At 36.8% G+C, this 14,434-nt stretch overlaps 1 protein-coding gene across 4 annotated transcripts in view; it reads left to right on the top strand.

Moving 5' to 3' along the window:
- TMTC2 (transmembrane O-mannosyltransferase targeting cadherins 2) overlaps window positions 1-14,434 on the top strand; it is a 437,531-nt gene that overhangs the window by 373,957 nt on the left and 49,140 nt on the right. For 2 of the 4 annotated variants that reach the window (XM_032346873.1, XM_032346877.1), the window contains one exon: window positions 1,370-1,433. In XM_032346873.1, the coding sequence (XP_032202764.1) occupies window positions 1,370-1,433 (64 nt within the window). Of the gene's footprint in view, window positions 1-1,369; window positions 1,434-2,480; window positions 3,226-14,434 lie in introns of those variants that run through there. The other 2 variants (XM_032346875.1, XM_032346874.1) reach the window with 2 other exon arrangements.

Raw genomic sequence — 14,434 nt, 5'->3', positions numbered from 1 at the left:
TGTTCTTTTGTTTCTTAAATTCCACAGGTGGGTTCAATCATATGGTATTTATCTTTCTCTCCCTGACTTAGTATTTTACCCTCTAGATCCATCCATGTTGTTGCCAATGGCAAGATCTCATCCTTTTTTATGGCTGAGTAACATTCCATTGAATTCTGTCAGAAGCTTCTTAACATCACAGGTTCAAAAGAAACTACTCCATTTCAACTTCAGACTCTAAGCCATTTACTATTATTGTTCACATTATAGGTGTGCTGTATGCATCTTTGGAAGTTGAATTTGACTTATTTTATATCATTTCCATACTCTGCAAATAGAGTCACCAGTTACAATACAACTGCAAGAACTTCCAGCCTTTATTACCTGCCATCTTTGAGGGTTTTATGAAGCAGCATGGTATGATTGAAAAACATACTGTGTTTATGATGGTTAACTGGCCAGGCTTCCTCAGGACCCTGAGATTTTATTTCTCCTGCTAACCAGTTGGCTAAACCTAGGAGTATCCCTTGAATTGCAAAAGCAGACAATGCATAAACTTATTAAAATTCAGTGTGTATCTTATTTGTGTAAGTCAACAGCTTCACTCAGGGTATTTGGTGTTAGTCAAGAGAAACTGGCTATTTCAAGGATGACAGAATTCACTAAAGGCCAGAGAATATAGCTTGAATCAGCAGGAAAAAAAGTTAGCCCTGGAAGGGGGAAGAGACAGGACATGTGATAGCAACTGTTTTACAGAAAGAGTCTGACCAGGATATAGCCTATTATTTCCACCATTGTCAGTAAAGGTAGCCATCTTTCTGTCTCTCATTCGGAAATGTAAGTCTCAAGCAGGAATATACAATGAGCTGAGGCTGTGTCATGGATGCACGCTGGTGCAGACAGCAAGGAGAGGAAGAATCTCGCCTTTTTTTTTTCCCTGTAGGTTGCACACAATGGAAGGTTCACCACCTAAATTGGAAAGCAAATTGACTTGTAGATAGAGAATTTTTTGACATTTTATTTTTAAAAATCAAGATTTCTCTGGGATATCCAGTTGAAGCTGGAGAATCCCAACCCTAAAACATTATCTGGGTTAGCTTGGAAAATAAAAATAACATTTCTAATTCTCAATACGTAAATTTAAACTAATAACAACTACTAAAAGGATTATGTTGAGATACTATTTGTAATGCCTTAAAGACAATAAGTATATTGCATGCATTCAGTTTAATGTATTTTATCTGCTTTAGGCAACTTACGGTTTGATTGGTATGTTGGTAATATTTTTAAAAGTTAATATTATCTTGCTGCATAATGATTCTGGTTCACTTCTCTGAAATTTTAAAATAAATGATATAGTTTGATTTTTTTTTTTTTTCATCTTTAACAGACAGGCCAGCCTCAATGAAGCAGCCGAGAAATATTATGATCTGGCAGCCAGACTGAGACCTAATGTAAGTACCTTCCTAATGAGAAATATTACTCAAAGGGATAGAGTCACAGCATGTGATAGCTTTAAACATAGAAGCCTCATGATACTGGGCTGCGTCTCTCTGATCGCTTCTTCTGAATACTCACTAAATGGCTAATTCAACAATCCGATCTCCCAGTCTCAAGCTTCTTTTCTTTTTGCAGAGATACGAATTGCTGTTTTCTATCCTGTGTAAAGCACCATACTGTATGGTTTTATCACTTGAATACAGGTTTTAGCATTATCAAATACTTGGCATTTGGTTGCTTTTAAAATCAGTTCCCTGAAAGTGTTTTTTGCTATGGTGTTAAATACCTAAGGATTTCCTAACATCATAAGCTTTTTTTGATCTTTACATACACTCAGACCTTGAGCTGTGCCTCTGCCTCTTGCACAGTCCTCATTTCTAATAACTGTGCTTTTCAACTTTATCAAGTATGTTTTTATTAGAATTTTTCCCTGGGTAGTCACACTTCCATAAAGTGGGATGGATATAAATTAGATCATTACTATTGAAATGGAGGAATAATTTATGAGAAAATAAGAACCAGTTTTATATCTGTTTTCTAAGCATTTTTTTATTCGCTGCACACCACTGACCTCCAGCGTGTTGCTTTCATTCTCATGCACACGGCCTGGCATTGCCCTCCAATGCTAAAGCCTTCTCCCCTTCCTCTCTAGGTCTTGACTGTCTGTCGAGAAATGTAATTTTGAAACAGTAATGAAAGTGCATATGTGATAAGACTACAGATAGTGGGATAAGTCTCATTTCTATATAGTAACTCATCCATTGGGCAAACATCTATAGAGTGCCTGCTTTGCCATAGGATACAGAGATTTCATTCCCTAGAAGACCACATAATGGAGCGGAGAACACTGAAGATACTCAACTGATTCAAATACAGTGTGGCAATTGCTACACAGAGGTATATACAGTCCTGTAGGAGCACGAAAGAGGAGAATTAATGCTCCCTGAATGCAACGCACAGGGGGAGTTGTTTTTTTTTTGTTTGTTTTTTTGTTTTTTAAGCAGATACAACCACATGTAACCTTAGCCCAGAATGTCGATGTCCCCAGTTACATTAATTATGTGGTACTTCAAGAATTGGTGAGCTGTTGGCAACAGAAGAAAATAACTTAATAGTTATAATGGTAAGAACAATAACACCTAAAATTTATTGAACACACTGATTATGCGTCAGACACTGTGCTAAGTACTTCATGGGAATTCCCTCATTCATTTCTCACAACAACCCACAGATATATCTGTGGTCCCCATTCTGCCCAAGCCCAGAGAAATTAATATCTCACTCAGTATCACAGGTGATAAGTGGGATCACATTGTAACCCAGGCCACTCAGTGCGTAACAGAGAGCTTGATGGAGAAATGCAGCATATTGAAGGCAATGCAAGCCAGAAGATTAAGAAATGAAAATAGTAACGGTCCTCTCATTTATGTATTCAGTAAATATTTACTGAGTACCTGTTAAATGCCAAGGACCATTCCAGGCACTGGATACGCAGAAGTGCACAAAATTGACCAGAGTCCCTGCCTGTTAGGAACTGACAGTCTGGTCTGAGAAGGTGAAGTAGAAAAATAAGTAAAACATATATGGTGTCAGACAGTGATAAGTGCTTGTGGATAAACAGATCAGGAAAAGGGAAGTAGGAGGCTCAGGGGGAGACATAGGAGACATTAGGAGGTGTAGCTTTGTAAATGCCTGAGGTGACCATCTTTGTATAGTGTTTATAGTGGTTGAATATGAGATCTTTAATTTTTTTGAAGGATTTATTTTAGAGAGAAAGCGTGAATGTGCACACATGTGCAGGTGGGGAGAGGGCAGAAGGAGAGGGACAGGAAGACAGAGAAGCAGACTCCAAGCTGAGCATGAAGCCCAATTTGGGGCTTGATCTCAAGACCCTGAGATCATGACCTGAGCTGAAACCAAGAGTTGGACACTAAAAGGAATGAGCTACCCAAGTGCCCTGAGATCTTCATTATATAGCTTCATTCGCTGAAGGCAAGAATCAGAGTTTTTTTTTTCTTTCTTTTTTTTCCCTTCACACTGATTAATATAATGCCTATAACACACATAATAAGTACAATGTTAAGTTCAACTGTTACTCATTGAGTATCAGTCACTTAAGTGTCAGGGTTTTTTTTGTTAAGTAGTTGATCAAATGGTCTTCTTCGGCACATTATAATGGATTAGTGAGAAAAGAACTAGCTGAGCAATCTGACTTGACCTAAAAAAAAAAAAAAAAAAAATGAAAAAGACACTGAGATATCCTAGATTTAAGCCAGATTCATGAGATTGTTTATTTTAAATGGCTGGCCAAATCATAAAATCAATATTTAATCTCCCAATTTAATGCCACTTTTTCTGAAACCCCCCAAATTTCTTCATAAACATTCTGCAGCCTGTTTTTGAAAAATACGTTTATTCAAATGCTACTTCCTTTATCTAGTAACAATAAATTAAGTATTTTACGGATTGGATAGAATAGGAAGATCAAACTTAACAGTAAGTAAATGCTGTTACAATTATGGGTCAAGAAATGGGGTCTTTCCCTAATCTGTTTTATGAATTGGGTTTTGGTTCTCTGTATGTAATCTAGATAAGTAGGCTGCCACCATGGCAAGACTCATAAAGACATTGGCAATAACAGAAGGTTGTGTTCTGAACCAAGGAGACCTCTTTAAACAATAGTCCATGTAACAATTTATTAGAAGTTAGCATCCAGTCCAAATTAAAGCATCCATCTAACATTTGTCTTGATCATAACTGATCTTCCTTTTGTCTTAAGAACATCCTATGTTATTTCTGTGCTTTCATAGAATGAATTTCAGTTCCCTGCTTGCAAAAGAACTTAGTAAACAGACTTCCTTTCTCCTTCTTTATTTCAGTAGTTACACTGTTTTTTCTACTTTTCTTGTCTATACAGTAGTCTAATCTTATTTTTCAAAAGGCATTTTCTTCTGTTTTTTGAATGTCCAACTATGACAATCAGGAGCTCTGTGTGGGGGACCCTGCGGGTGTTATAGCAATGTTCATGTCAGATCATGACTCTCCAAAGTAAATTTTGTGGCTATAACCCTGTGCACTACCACTTAATTATCATCATATTGAAAACATTGTTATCCGTGGAATATATTACTCTCTTAATAAAATACCTATTCTGTTTCTTTAGTACATCCATGATTAATTTCTTCATTTCTTTCTATTCTACAAAAGCCCTATTTTTTCATACAGTTTGCTTTAAAGTTGTTAATGGTCTTCTTGGAACATTTTAAATACAAAGAATTCCAGTGATCAAATGCTAAAGTAATCAAACTCTAAATTAGCAAGCGCATGTAATTTTCACCGTTAGATTATGATATTGTCTCTTCATCAGAGATATTTAAGACATTGTCATTTACTCAAGCATGCAGTTAGAGAAATATATTTATTACTAAAATGGCACCATTACATTTTTTAATCCTATTTGGTTGATTTTTTTGGTGAGTAGGAGGGAATAATCTAACATTAAACCTCGTACTACACTAAAACATTTTGATAATGGAAAGACTCTTAACCAAAATTGCTATTTTTAAGTTTTTCACTTTTACCTTTTCATTTGTGTAAATAAAACCGATTTCTCTCTGGAGGTTACTTTAAAAAGATAACTCTGTCTTCTCTCTCACTTATGCACATCAAAAAATGCTGACTCCTGAGGACTAGAGGGAACATTTAAATGAAACAGTTTTTTTCCTCCTTTGGGAATTAAGCCAAATTCTGCATTAACTTATGGATTTTTAATTTTTTTCTAATGTGAAGAACGGGAAATTTGCATAATACAAAGTCACCCAAGACTTGTGTTTGGCTTTTAGTGAACTCTAGAAGTTAGAGAGGGGTAATTACTAATGATCAGGTCTATATATCTTATATTTTTCTAGATGTTATTATTTTTAGTCTGATTTCATTTCATTTTTTTTTTTATCAAATTCCAGCATTGTGTAAGACTCTATGCTAAGTGCAGTGGCTTCAAAGTAGATTTCAAAGTTATGAAAAATTACCCTTGATCTTGAGAAATTGTACTATCTAATATGGGGAGGCAGTGGAGGAGAGAATGCATGGATCCAAATCCTCACACTTTAGGGCAGTAAATAATGCTATATAATAAGTACTTTGTGAGTGATACAAGGTAGTGCTAGAAAAGTGTACAGGAGAGAGAAATTACTTTCAGTTGGATTGATCCTAGAAGGCTTTGAGTCAGAGTAGGAAAGTTAGATAGTCATGAAATGATAGACTGTTTGTAGGCAAAGATTTTAGCAGGAGGAGGAGAAAAAATAGAATTCTGGCAGGTTGAGACCTATGCATGAATAAGGGCATGGAGCTGAGAAAACATGAACTAGGCATGAGAAATAGTAAGCAGACACATATAGCTTATATTGTCCGGGGTTAGGGGCAGAGAGGACTACTGGGGGAAAATAGAACAAGAAATGAAGATAAAACCAGAAGAAAGGCATTGGATGCCATGTCAAGAATTAGGAGTTTGTATTCCAGAATTATGTTGAACAGCATGACATAATGAAAGTGATAATTTTGAATAGCCATTCATATTTTGAAATGAAGAATGTGGGTTGCATTTGGGAACGTAGAGTTGGAAGGTGCCACCTTGGGAAAACCAAATAAAAAGTTATTATAATATTTTTAAGCAGAAGTCATAATCTAAAAGAAGTACAGAAACAAATTGCAATGAAAAAGAATATGCAGAGGAAATAAGATTATTTGATGGGATACAAATAGGAAAACTAGTTGGCCTGATGAATGTTCTAAAATTCTGAGTATAGGGTGGCTCAGTGGGTTAAAGCCTCTGCCTTCGGCTCAAATCATGATCCCAGAGTCCTGGGATGGAGCCCCGCATTGGGCTCTCTGCTCAGCAGGGAGCCTGCTTCCCCCTCCTCTCTCTGCCTGCCTCTCTGCCTGCTTGTGATCTCTGTCTGTCAAATAAATAAATACAAATCTTTGAAAAAATAAAATAAAATTCTGAGTTTAGGTAACTTGGAAAAAGAAAAACCCTACACAGAAACAGGGAAGTCAGAGGAGTGTATTTATTTCAAGGAAAAAAAAAACGTTAAGTTTGGACCAAGCAGATTCTGAGTGAGATAGGATATTATAATTGTCCATGGGACATTCCTATCAAGTAGGCAGTTGAGGGAGGCCAGAGCTAAGAATAGAGATGTGGGAGTTATTTGCAAAAAGGAGACACTGCCAAAGGAGTGGTTAAGATGACCAGGGAGAGATGTACAGAAGTAGAGAAGGGAGATGATTTCAAACCCCTGGAAATCTCTGCATTTGGAATGTAGGATATGAGACAATGATAGAACATAGAAATCAGTGTTAATGAGCAAGTCTCACTGCTGCTAAAGGCAAAGGAAAACAAAGACTGAGAATTTTTGCTGACTTCAGAGAATAAGATGCCCTTGACTACCTATACCTAGTACAACTTTTGTGCAGGTGACATGGGCGGAAGTTGGTAATGGGTTAGGGAAATGGAGAACTGGCAACAGAGAGTGTCAAATGATTCTGTAAGTTTGAAGATAAATGAAAGAGACAGGGTAATAGGAAAGAAGCATTAAGTGCATATTTATCAAATATTAGAGGTAGGTGGTAAGAGATGTGAATGTTTCTAAATATGAGATGAAGAATGTGTCCAAGTAGAGGAGACAGCAGAAACATACCAAAGATCTTCAAAGATCATTTTCTCCTTAGGGTGAAGAACAGAAAGTAGACTGAAGATAAAAAGGGTGGAAAATTAGAAATAGAGGGGCATAAGCTGAGGTAGTAAATTACTTCTATCACAGTTACTTATCTGCTAATGCTGTGGGAAGAGGAGAGAATTTGAGGTCAAAGACCTGTGAACAGCTGTTGTGCTGAGGTGCATGGCAGATCATAATTGACATAGGTCTGGCATAGCTATATGAGATAAATACCAATAGAAGTACAGTTTTGTAAGATATATCATTAAGCCATTTGTCATTTTGTGATAATTCTTTTACTTACTTATTTTTATTTTTTCTTAAGTAGGCTCCTCTCCCAGTGTGGAGCCCAACACAGAATTTAAATAAAATGAGAAAAAGTGCACCTGAGCTGAGGGGAGGGTATGTGCTATGGTGAGTGCTGTGAATTGTGTAAGACTGAAGACTCACTGACCTGTACCCGTGAAGCAACAAATAATACATTATGTGTTAATTTAAACAAAATAATAGAGAGAGAGAGAGTCGGATGCCCAACCAGCTGAGCCACCCAGGTGCCCCCTTTTGTGATAATTTTAAATGAAGTTCTGAAATCACCAACAGATGAGTTCTCGTTTTGAGCCAACTTCTCTGACTTTTGTGTCAGATGTTACAGTCAAGAGATTTAGATCTCTAAGATGTATAGTATTTCATAAATGTTCTATCATGTGCCGTTATTACGTATGAAATAAAGGGAAATCTGTTCCAAGGATCAGATTATCCAATAGGAAATTACATATGTACATTATACCTTTCCTAGGCACTTAGAGCATAAATTATTTTAAAGTGTTATTATAAAATTAAAGCCAGTGTTATCCATTCGGGCTCTTCAGCAATGATTTTAAGTCAACGATAAAATGAGAAATATGGGATTCAAAGAAATGAGCTTCTGTGTAAGAGTTGCAGCTGTGTTATGAGATATCAACATTTTTATAATGTATTACTTTCAGTGTGGACGACCCTTTTTATGAAAAATGTGGTGGGGTGGGAGGGAGGGTGAGAGGAGATGGCTGCTCATCGGAAATAACCACTAAGGCTGGGATTGGCTGGGGGGGGGGCGGGGCACAGTTAAGAATTAATCATTTGGGCAGTTATTGATGGACGGGATAGAAAATATTTTGAAAATAGCTATTTACTGATGGGAAAGATATTCTTCCACCCTAACTAGAACAAGAGACCATGAAATTAAGTTAAACAGGACAGATTCAAATTTGACCATGTAAGAGATTTTTGGTGGGGAAATTACTGAGATTGTCCTTTCGTTGGGGGAAGAAAAAAAGGGATGGTTAATAATAATTTGTCTGGGAAGCAGCTAAACTACATTTCTGCTTGTAAATGAAGGAAGAACCATATGGCCTATTCCAGAAGTTTCCACAACCCTCTGTGATGTGGGAAAATTATATACCATGTGTCTTTTGACTTTCAGACGTTAATAATATGTGGATCCCAGAATCACCATACTGACTTCATGAGTAAAATGTGCTTTCACGTTGCACATATATTTCCCACTCTCGCTAGTGATTTCAGTTTCAAATACATCTCTACATTTTACAGTGAGAAAATGGAATGAGGGAAGTTGACAAACCCAGAATAAACTGGTTTCAATCAAGAGAAAAATTGCCATTAGTTTTCCCCCTCGTTTTACCTGGTTTTATTAAATGGGCCCAGAGATATCATCGAAATGAGACTTGTTTATTCACAGGTATGTAATTAAGTCAACAAACACTCATTCTACTTCAGTTCATAAACAACCTTCATCACATCGATATGTATATTTATGCACACATCAGGAGAAATAAGATATCTAATTCTTGTCTAATTTCACCAACACAGATGCTCGCTTCCCTGATAGCTTCATTTACGCCAGGCTCAGTTTTTGTCCTGTCCCACCTGGGTCTGTCTTCAAGCTCCTTTCCACTGTCAATCTTCTTCCCCATTTAGATGGTGTAGTTCTTTCCTCTAACAAGTTACAAAGTCTAGTTTGGGGTACATTTGCCTCTCTCTGCTTACATGGTACTGTGTTTTGTATTGTACTTCCATTTTGAAAATGTAAGGTAAACCAGAAAAAAAAAAAATGTATGTCTGAAGTGGTTGCTATTTTTTTTTTCTGTTTATTATCTTGTACAAGTCTCCATGCTTGGAAGATAAAGATGATTATTAGAATGCACTTGTTGACTAACTGTTGGTGTGGGATAGGTTTTGCCTAGCCTGGGATCATATAGTTGGCCTAAACTAAGCTGTATTTACAGTTTTTCCATACTTGGGGCATTGTTATTCATCACAGTCCACATGCAATCATCCTTAAACCTGAGTTTTTGAATGTGTGTATGCACTCTGTGTGTGTTTCAGAATCACAAGCAGAAAAGGATGGGTTGGGGAGGAGGTGTGAGGCACAGGCAGAAACATAAGGGGCTCTTGGCTATAAAGAAAATCAGCTTGAGTACTTTAGGTTGGGGAACATCAAAACCTCTGGGAAATTCACTTAATTATGTTCTCTGATTCCAAGCATGTTTATTTTTACTCACATTTCTTTGTGGGGGTATCCTTTGCATGGATTTATAACTATAATTGTTTGAATTGTGGGACCACACACTAAAATTGTATTTAGTTCCTTCTCCAGAGTAACTGGATTCCTGGCATTTTCTGGGAAAACTCAGCTAATCTAACCACAGTGGTCCACAATGCTACCTGGGAGTATCAAGTGGGGGGGCTGGGAGGTGCCACCATCAGAAGGATGTGCCCTCCCCCCACCCCAGTCATCACATTCTTCATAATCCCCTTCGGTTATTTCGACAGCTGGTTTCCTCCATTTCTATCATCCTTATAGGCATCTATGTTTCTGATCTTGGCTGATCTCATGGGGCTATGTTTTTCTAAAGATATACTGAAACATTAACCAAAAGCTATGTTTGTGTATGAATCTTTATTCCCTCCTTCTTCTAATTTTCCCGTAACATCTTACCACCTTTTTTGGTTTCCTTGTTTTTTCCTCTACCCCTAAATGCTTGATATCTATCAGAACTCTTACATATTTATATCTGCAGATTATATTATTATATTTGATCATAAAGACAAGTAAAAGTTGGGCAGATCCTGAAAAATTAGTAAATTGGTAGATTATTTTCTTATGAAATCCCTATGTCCTTGTTAAAGAAAAATGATTATTGATACTCTTTTTAAAAAGTAAGCAAAACTTTATTTAGGATGATTAGTCACAATGGGGGGAGAGAGGGGGTGTCACCTCAAATACAGTAAAAACACTGGGGATTTATAACCAACAAGCGTGAGGGATGAAGAACTTGTCAGAGAGCAGGGGTGGAGAGATTCTCACTAAGTGAACTTAGCGGGATTTTTGCTATGGCCTCAGACAAGACCCAGGGACCAGGCCTAGTCAAAAAGAGGGCTCAGAGGAGCCTGTGTCTATCTTTGGTCAAGGAGAGATGTTTTTATCCTGAATGACATTATTCTCCCAGAGCGAGCTATTATAAATGCTAAATTTCCTATCACTGGATAATATCAGAATCAAGAGTTTTTCTTTATCACTTGAGAAGAATTTATTTAAATATGTGTAACATAATCTTTGCTAACAAGCAGTAGAATATACGGCTGAACAGAGTGACATTTTTAAGAGGGGGGAAAATGTGTGTGCTACACAATTTTTCAGTCTTTGTCTTATAATCATCTGTTATTTCCTTGAATATCAAGTAGCAACAAGTGGCTACTGGTGATACTCAGGAGTTTTAGAAATGACCCTGAACTACACTATGGTTACATCAAAAATTAAAACTGTAGAGAACTCAGTTTCTTAAGAACAGGAGGTTTATATTTGACCAACTCTCTCATCATTCCTGTTTGGTTTTCATCTCCTTCTTTCTGTTTGTTTGTTTTCACTTTCTTAAGTGGTTTCCACTGAAATAAAGCTCAGAAATGCAGCTTTACAATGTATGCAAATTTTTTTTTTTTTTTTTTTTTTGAAGAATAAATGAGAAGTTATAGAGGGCAAATGTGGTGTCAGGAGAGCTCTGTGATAAGAGAGTTGGATTTAGTTACACGATGATTAAATTGGTTTCACCTGAAAAGTAGTTTAGGAATTTAGAAATGCTGAATTTTAAAGATAAGCAATTTTGAAAAAAGTATTTATTAAAATGATTTGCCAAATAATATATATGAGATACTTCTAACAATTCATGACCAAAAAAAAAGAAAAATTAAGTGCTTAAATTACATGAAGAAATAATAAACTGTGTTTTTGAAAGTGTGGTATGACAGATTTCAACAAGTTCAAGAATGGATGTTAAACATTATCACTATCTCTATCCATCACTTTTTTTTTCCTTATTGCTCATTCTAAGGTACTCTATCCTTATTTACTTAACTATTTGATCAAAGAAGAGACAGCTGAATCTTCCTCATGGAATCTATTCTTATACCAACTTATTTCTTGATTCCACTTGTAATTTTCATTGGTTGTATATATAAGAATACTGATAAAACCCACTAAAACAAACACCTAAAAATCCTCAACATATATTACAGTTTCCTGTGTGACAAATTCTTTCTCTTAAATATATAGTACATTTTCCATTATAGTACCAGAAACCAATAATTATTTTCTCTTTTTTCTTAACAAGTTTCAACTGTCTTTTCCCAAAGGGTTATACTGTATGCTAAATTTTTGTAATCAAAAGAGGGTGTTTTTTTTTTAAGATTTTTTTTTTTAAATGTATTAGAGAAAGAGAGACAGCCTCAGTGGGGGAAGGAGTAGACAGACAATCTCAAGCAGACGCTGTGCTGAGCACAGAACCCAACACAGGGCTTGATCTCAGGACCCTGAGATCATGACCTGAGCTGAAACCAAGAGTCAGCTGCTTAACTAACTGCACCACCGAGGAGCCCCTAATCATGGGTTTCTTCTTATTTCATTGGCTCTACTTTCGCTTGTAACCACAGCTGTGCTATCAAACTATCAGCAAATCAGACCTGCAATAATAAGTAAATTCATAGTATGGGTTGATATATCTTCATCATGATTAGTTGCTTTATTAAAATGATACCAGACATGACAAAAAACTATTTGGAAAAATATCAGTATGAAACCAATAAAAGACCAAAAGATTTTAAAGATGTGTTTCTGTAGGTCACTCTACTTAAATTCAAAATACATGGACATCTATTTTATTTTTTCAATGGATAAAGAGATTCCTATTAAGAATTTATAACTTCTCACTTAAATTTAGTTGTCTCTACTTTAATATCTCATTTTTTTTTGATACAGCATCATTAGACTTGTATTGAGAACAATAGATTCCTCAGGTCTTTGGGATGGAATTATTTTGCTACTTAAGAATTATTTACTTTAATTAGTCTTAGAAATCTTTATTGGAGACACGTACATATGCTGAGTTTTTTATTCATCAAATAATATGACATTATCATTTTATTTTATAATATGCTGATTGACACAGTAACTCCCAAACGTTTGCTACTTGTAGGGAAATTTTATGGAAATCAGATGATGGATAATACCCTAAGCACTATATGATCTTTTTTTTTTTAAATTTTTTTTTAAAAAGATTTTATTTATTTGTCAGAGACAGAGGGAGAGAGAGTGAGTGAGCACAGGCAGGCAGGCAGACAGGCAGGCAGAGGCAGAGGGAGAAGCAGGCTCCCTGCTGAGCAAGGAGCCCGATGTGGGACTCGATTCCAGGACCCTGGGATCATGACCTGAGCCGAAGGCAGCTGCTTAACCAACTGAGCCACCCAGGCGTCCCGCACTATATGATCTTATCATTGCTTTAAACCCATTATTTAGGGGCACCTGGGTGGCTCGTTGGTTAAGTGTCTGCCTTTGGCTGAGGTCATGATCCTGGAATCCTGGAATTGCGTTCTACATGGGGTTCCCTGCTCAGCAGAGAGCCTACGTCTTCCTTTCCCACTTGTGTTGTCTCTCTCTCTCTCTCTCAACCTCTCTTTCTCCCTCTGGCAAATAAATAAAATCTTTAAACCCATTATTAACATTTGAATGTGTATAAACTGGGTCTCCATGTTTGGATGGTAGGTACATTTTTCACATATACCTAAAGATCTAAAAAGAAAAAAAAGAGCATTCTCTTAAATGGGAATAATAATTTTGAGAGTTTTAAAAGTTGATAACTACTCTAGGTCTGTATTTCTAGGTATAAGTCTATTGATTATTTGAAAATTGTGTCTAACTTGGGCTCCAGAAAATTGTCATTTTTTTCTTCAATGAGACAATGTCAGCCTAATAACATCTATACTAGTTTGACATTCAAAGTTAAGTTCTACCACATTTTTTAAATTAACATATAATGTATGATTTGCCCCAGGGGTACAGGTCTGTGAATCATCAGGCTTACACACTTCATAGCACTCACCATAGCACACACTCTCCCCAATGTCCATAACCCAACTGCCCTCTCCCATGCCCCCATGCCCCTGGCAACACTCAGTTTCTTTTGTGAGGTTAAGAATCTCTTATTGGGGGGAGGGTGCCTGGGTGGCTCCATAGGTTACCCCTGCCTTTAGCTCAGGTCATGATCTCAGGGTCCTAGGATCAAGCCCCACATTGGGCTCTCTACTCAAGGGGAGCCTGCTACCTCTCTCTCTCTCTCTGCCTGCCTCTCTGTCTACTTGTGATCTCTCTCTGTCAAATTAAAAAAAAAAAATCTTTAAAAAAATTAAAGAGAGTCTCTTATGATGTGTCTCCCTCCTGATCCCATCTTGTTTCATTTTTTCCTTCCCTACCCTCCAAACCCCCATTTTGCCTCTCAAATTCTTCATATCAGGGAAATCATATGATAATTGTCTTTCTCTGGTTGACTTATTTTGCTCAGCAAATACCCTCTAGTTCCAACCATGTTGTTGCAAATGGCAAGATTTCATTTCTTTTGATGGCTGCATAGTATTCCATTGTGTATATATACTACATTATCTCTATCCATTCATCTGTTGCTGGACATCTAGGTTCTTTCCATAGTTTGGCTGTTGTGGACATTGCTGCTATAAACATTCGGGTGCACGTGCCCCTTCAGATCACTGCATTTGTATCTTTAGGGTAAATACCCAGTAGTGCGATTGCTGGGTCATAGTGTAGCTCTTTTTCAACTTTTTGAAGAACCTCCATGCTGTTTCCAGAGTGGCCACGCCAGCTTGCATTCTCACCAACAGCGTAGTAGGGTTCCCCT

The sequence above is a fragment of the Mustela erminea genome, chromosome 6 (assembly GCF_009829155.1).
Source record: "Mustela erminea isolate mMusErm1 chromosome 6, mMusErm1.Pri, whole genome shotgun sequence".
NCBI lineage: Eukaryota > Metazoa > Chordata > Mammalia > Carnivora > Mustelidae > Mustela > Mustela erminea.
The sequence above is the reverse complement of the archived record's forward strand: the minus strand, read 5'-3'. Positions and strand labels throughout refer to the sequence as shown.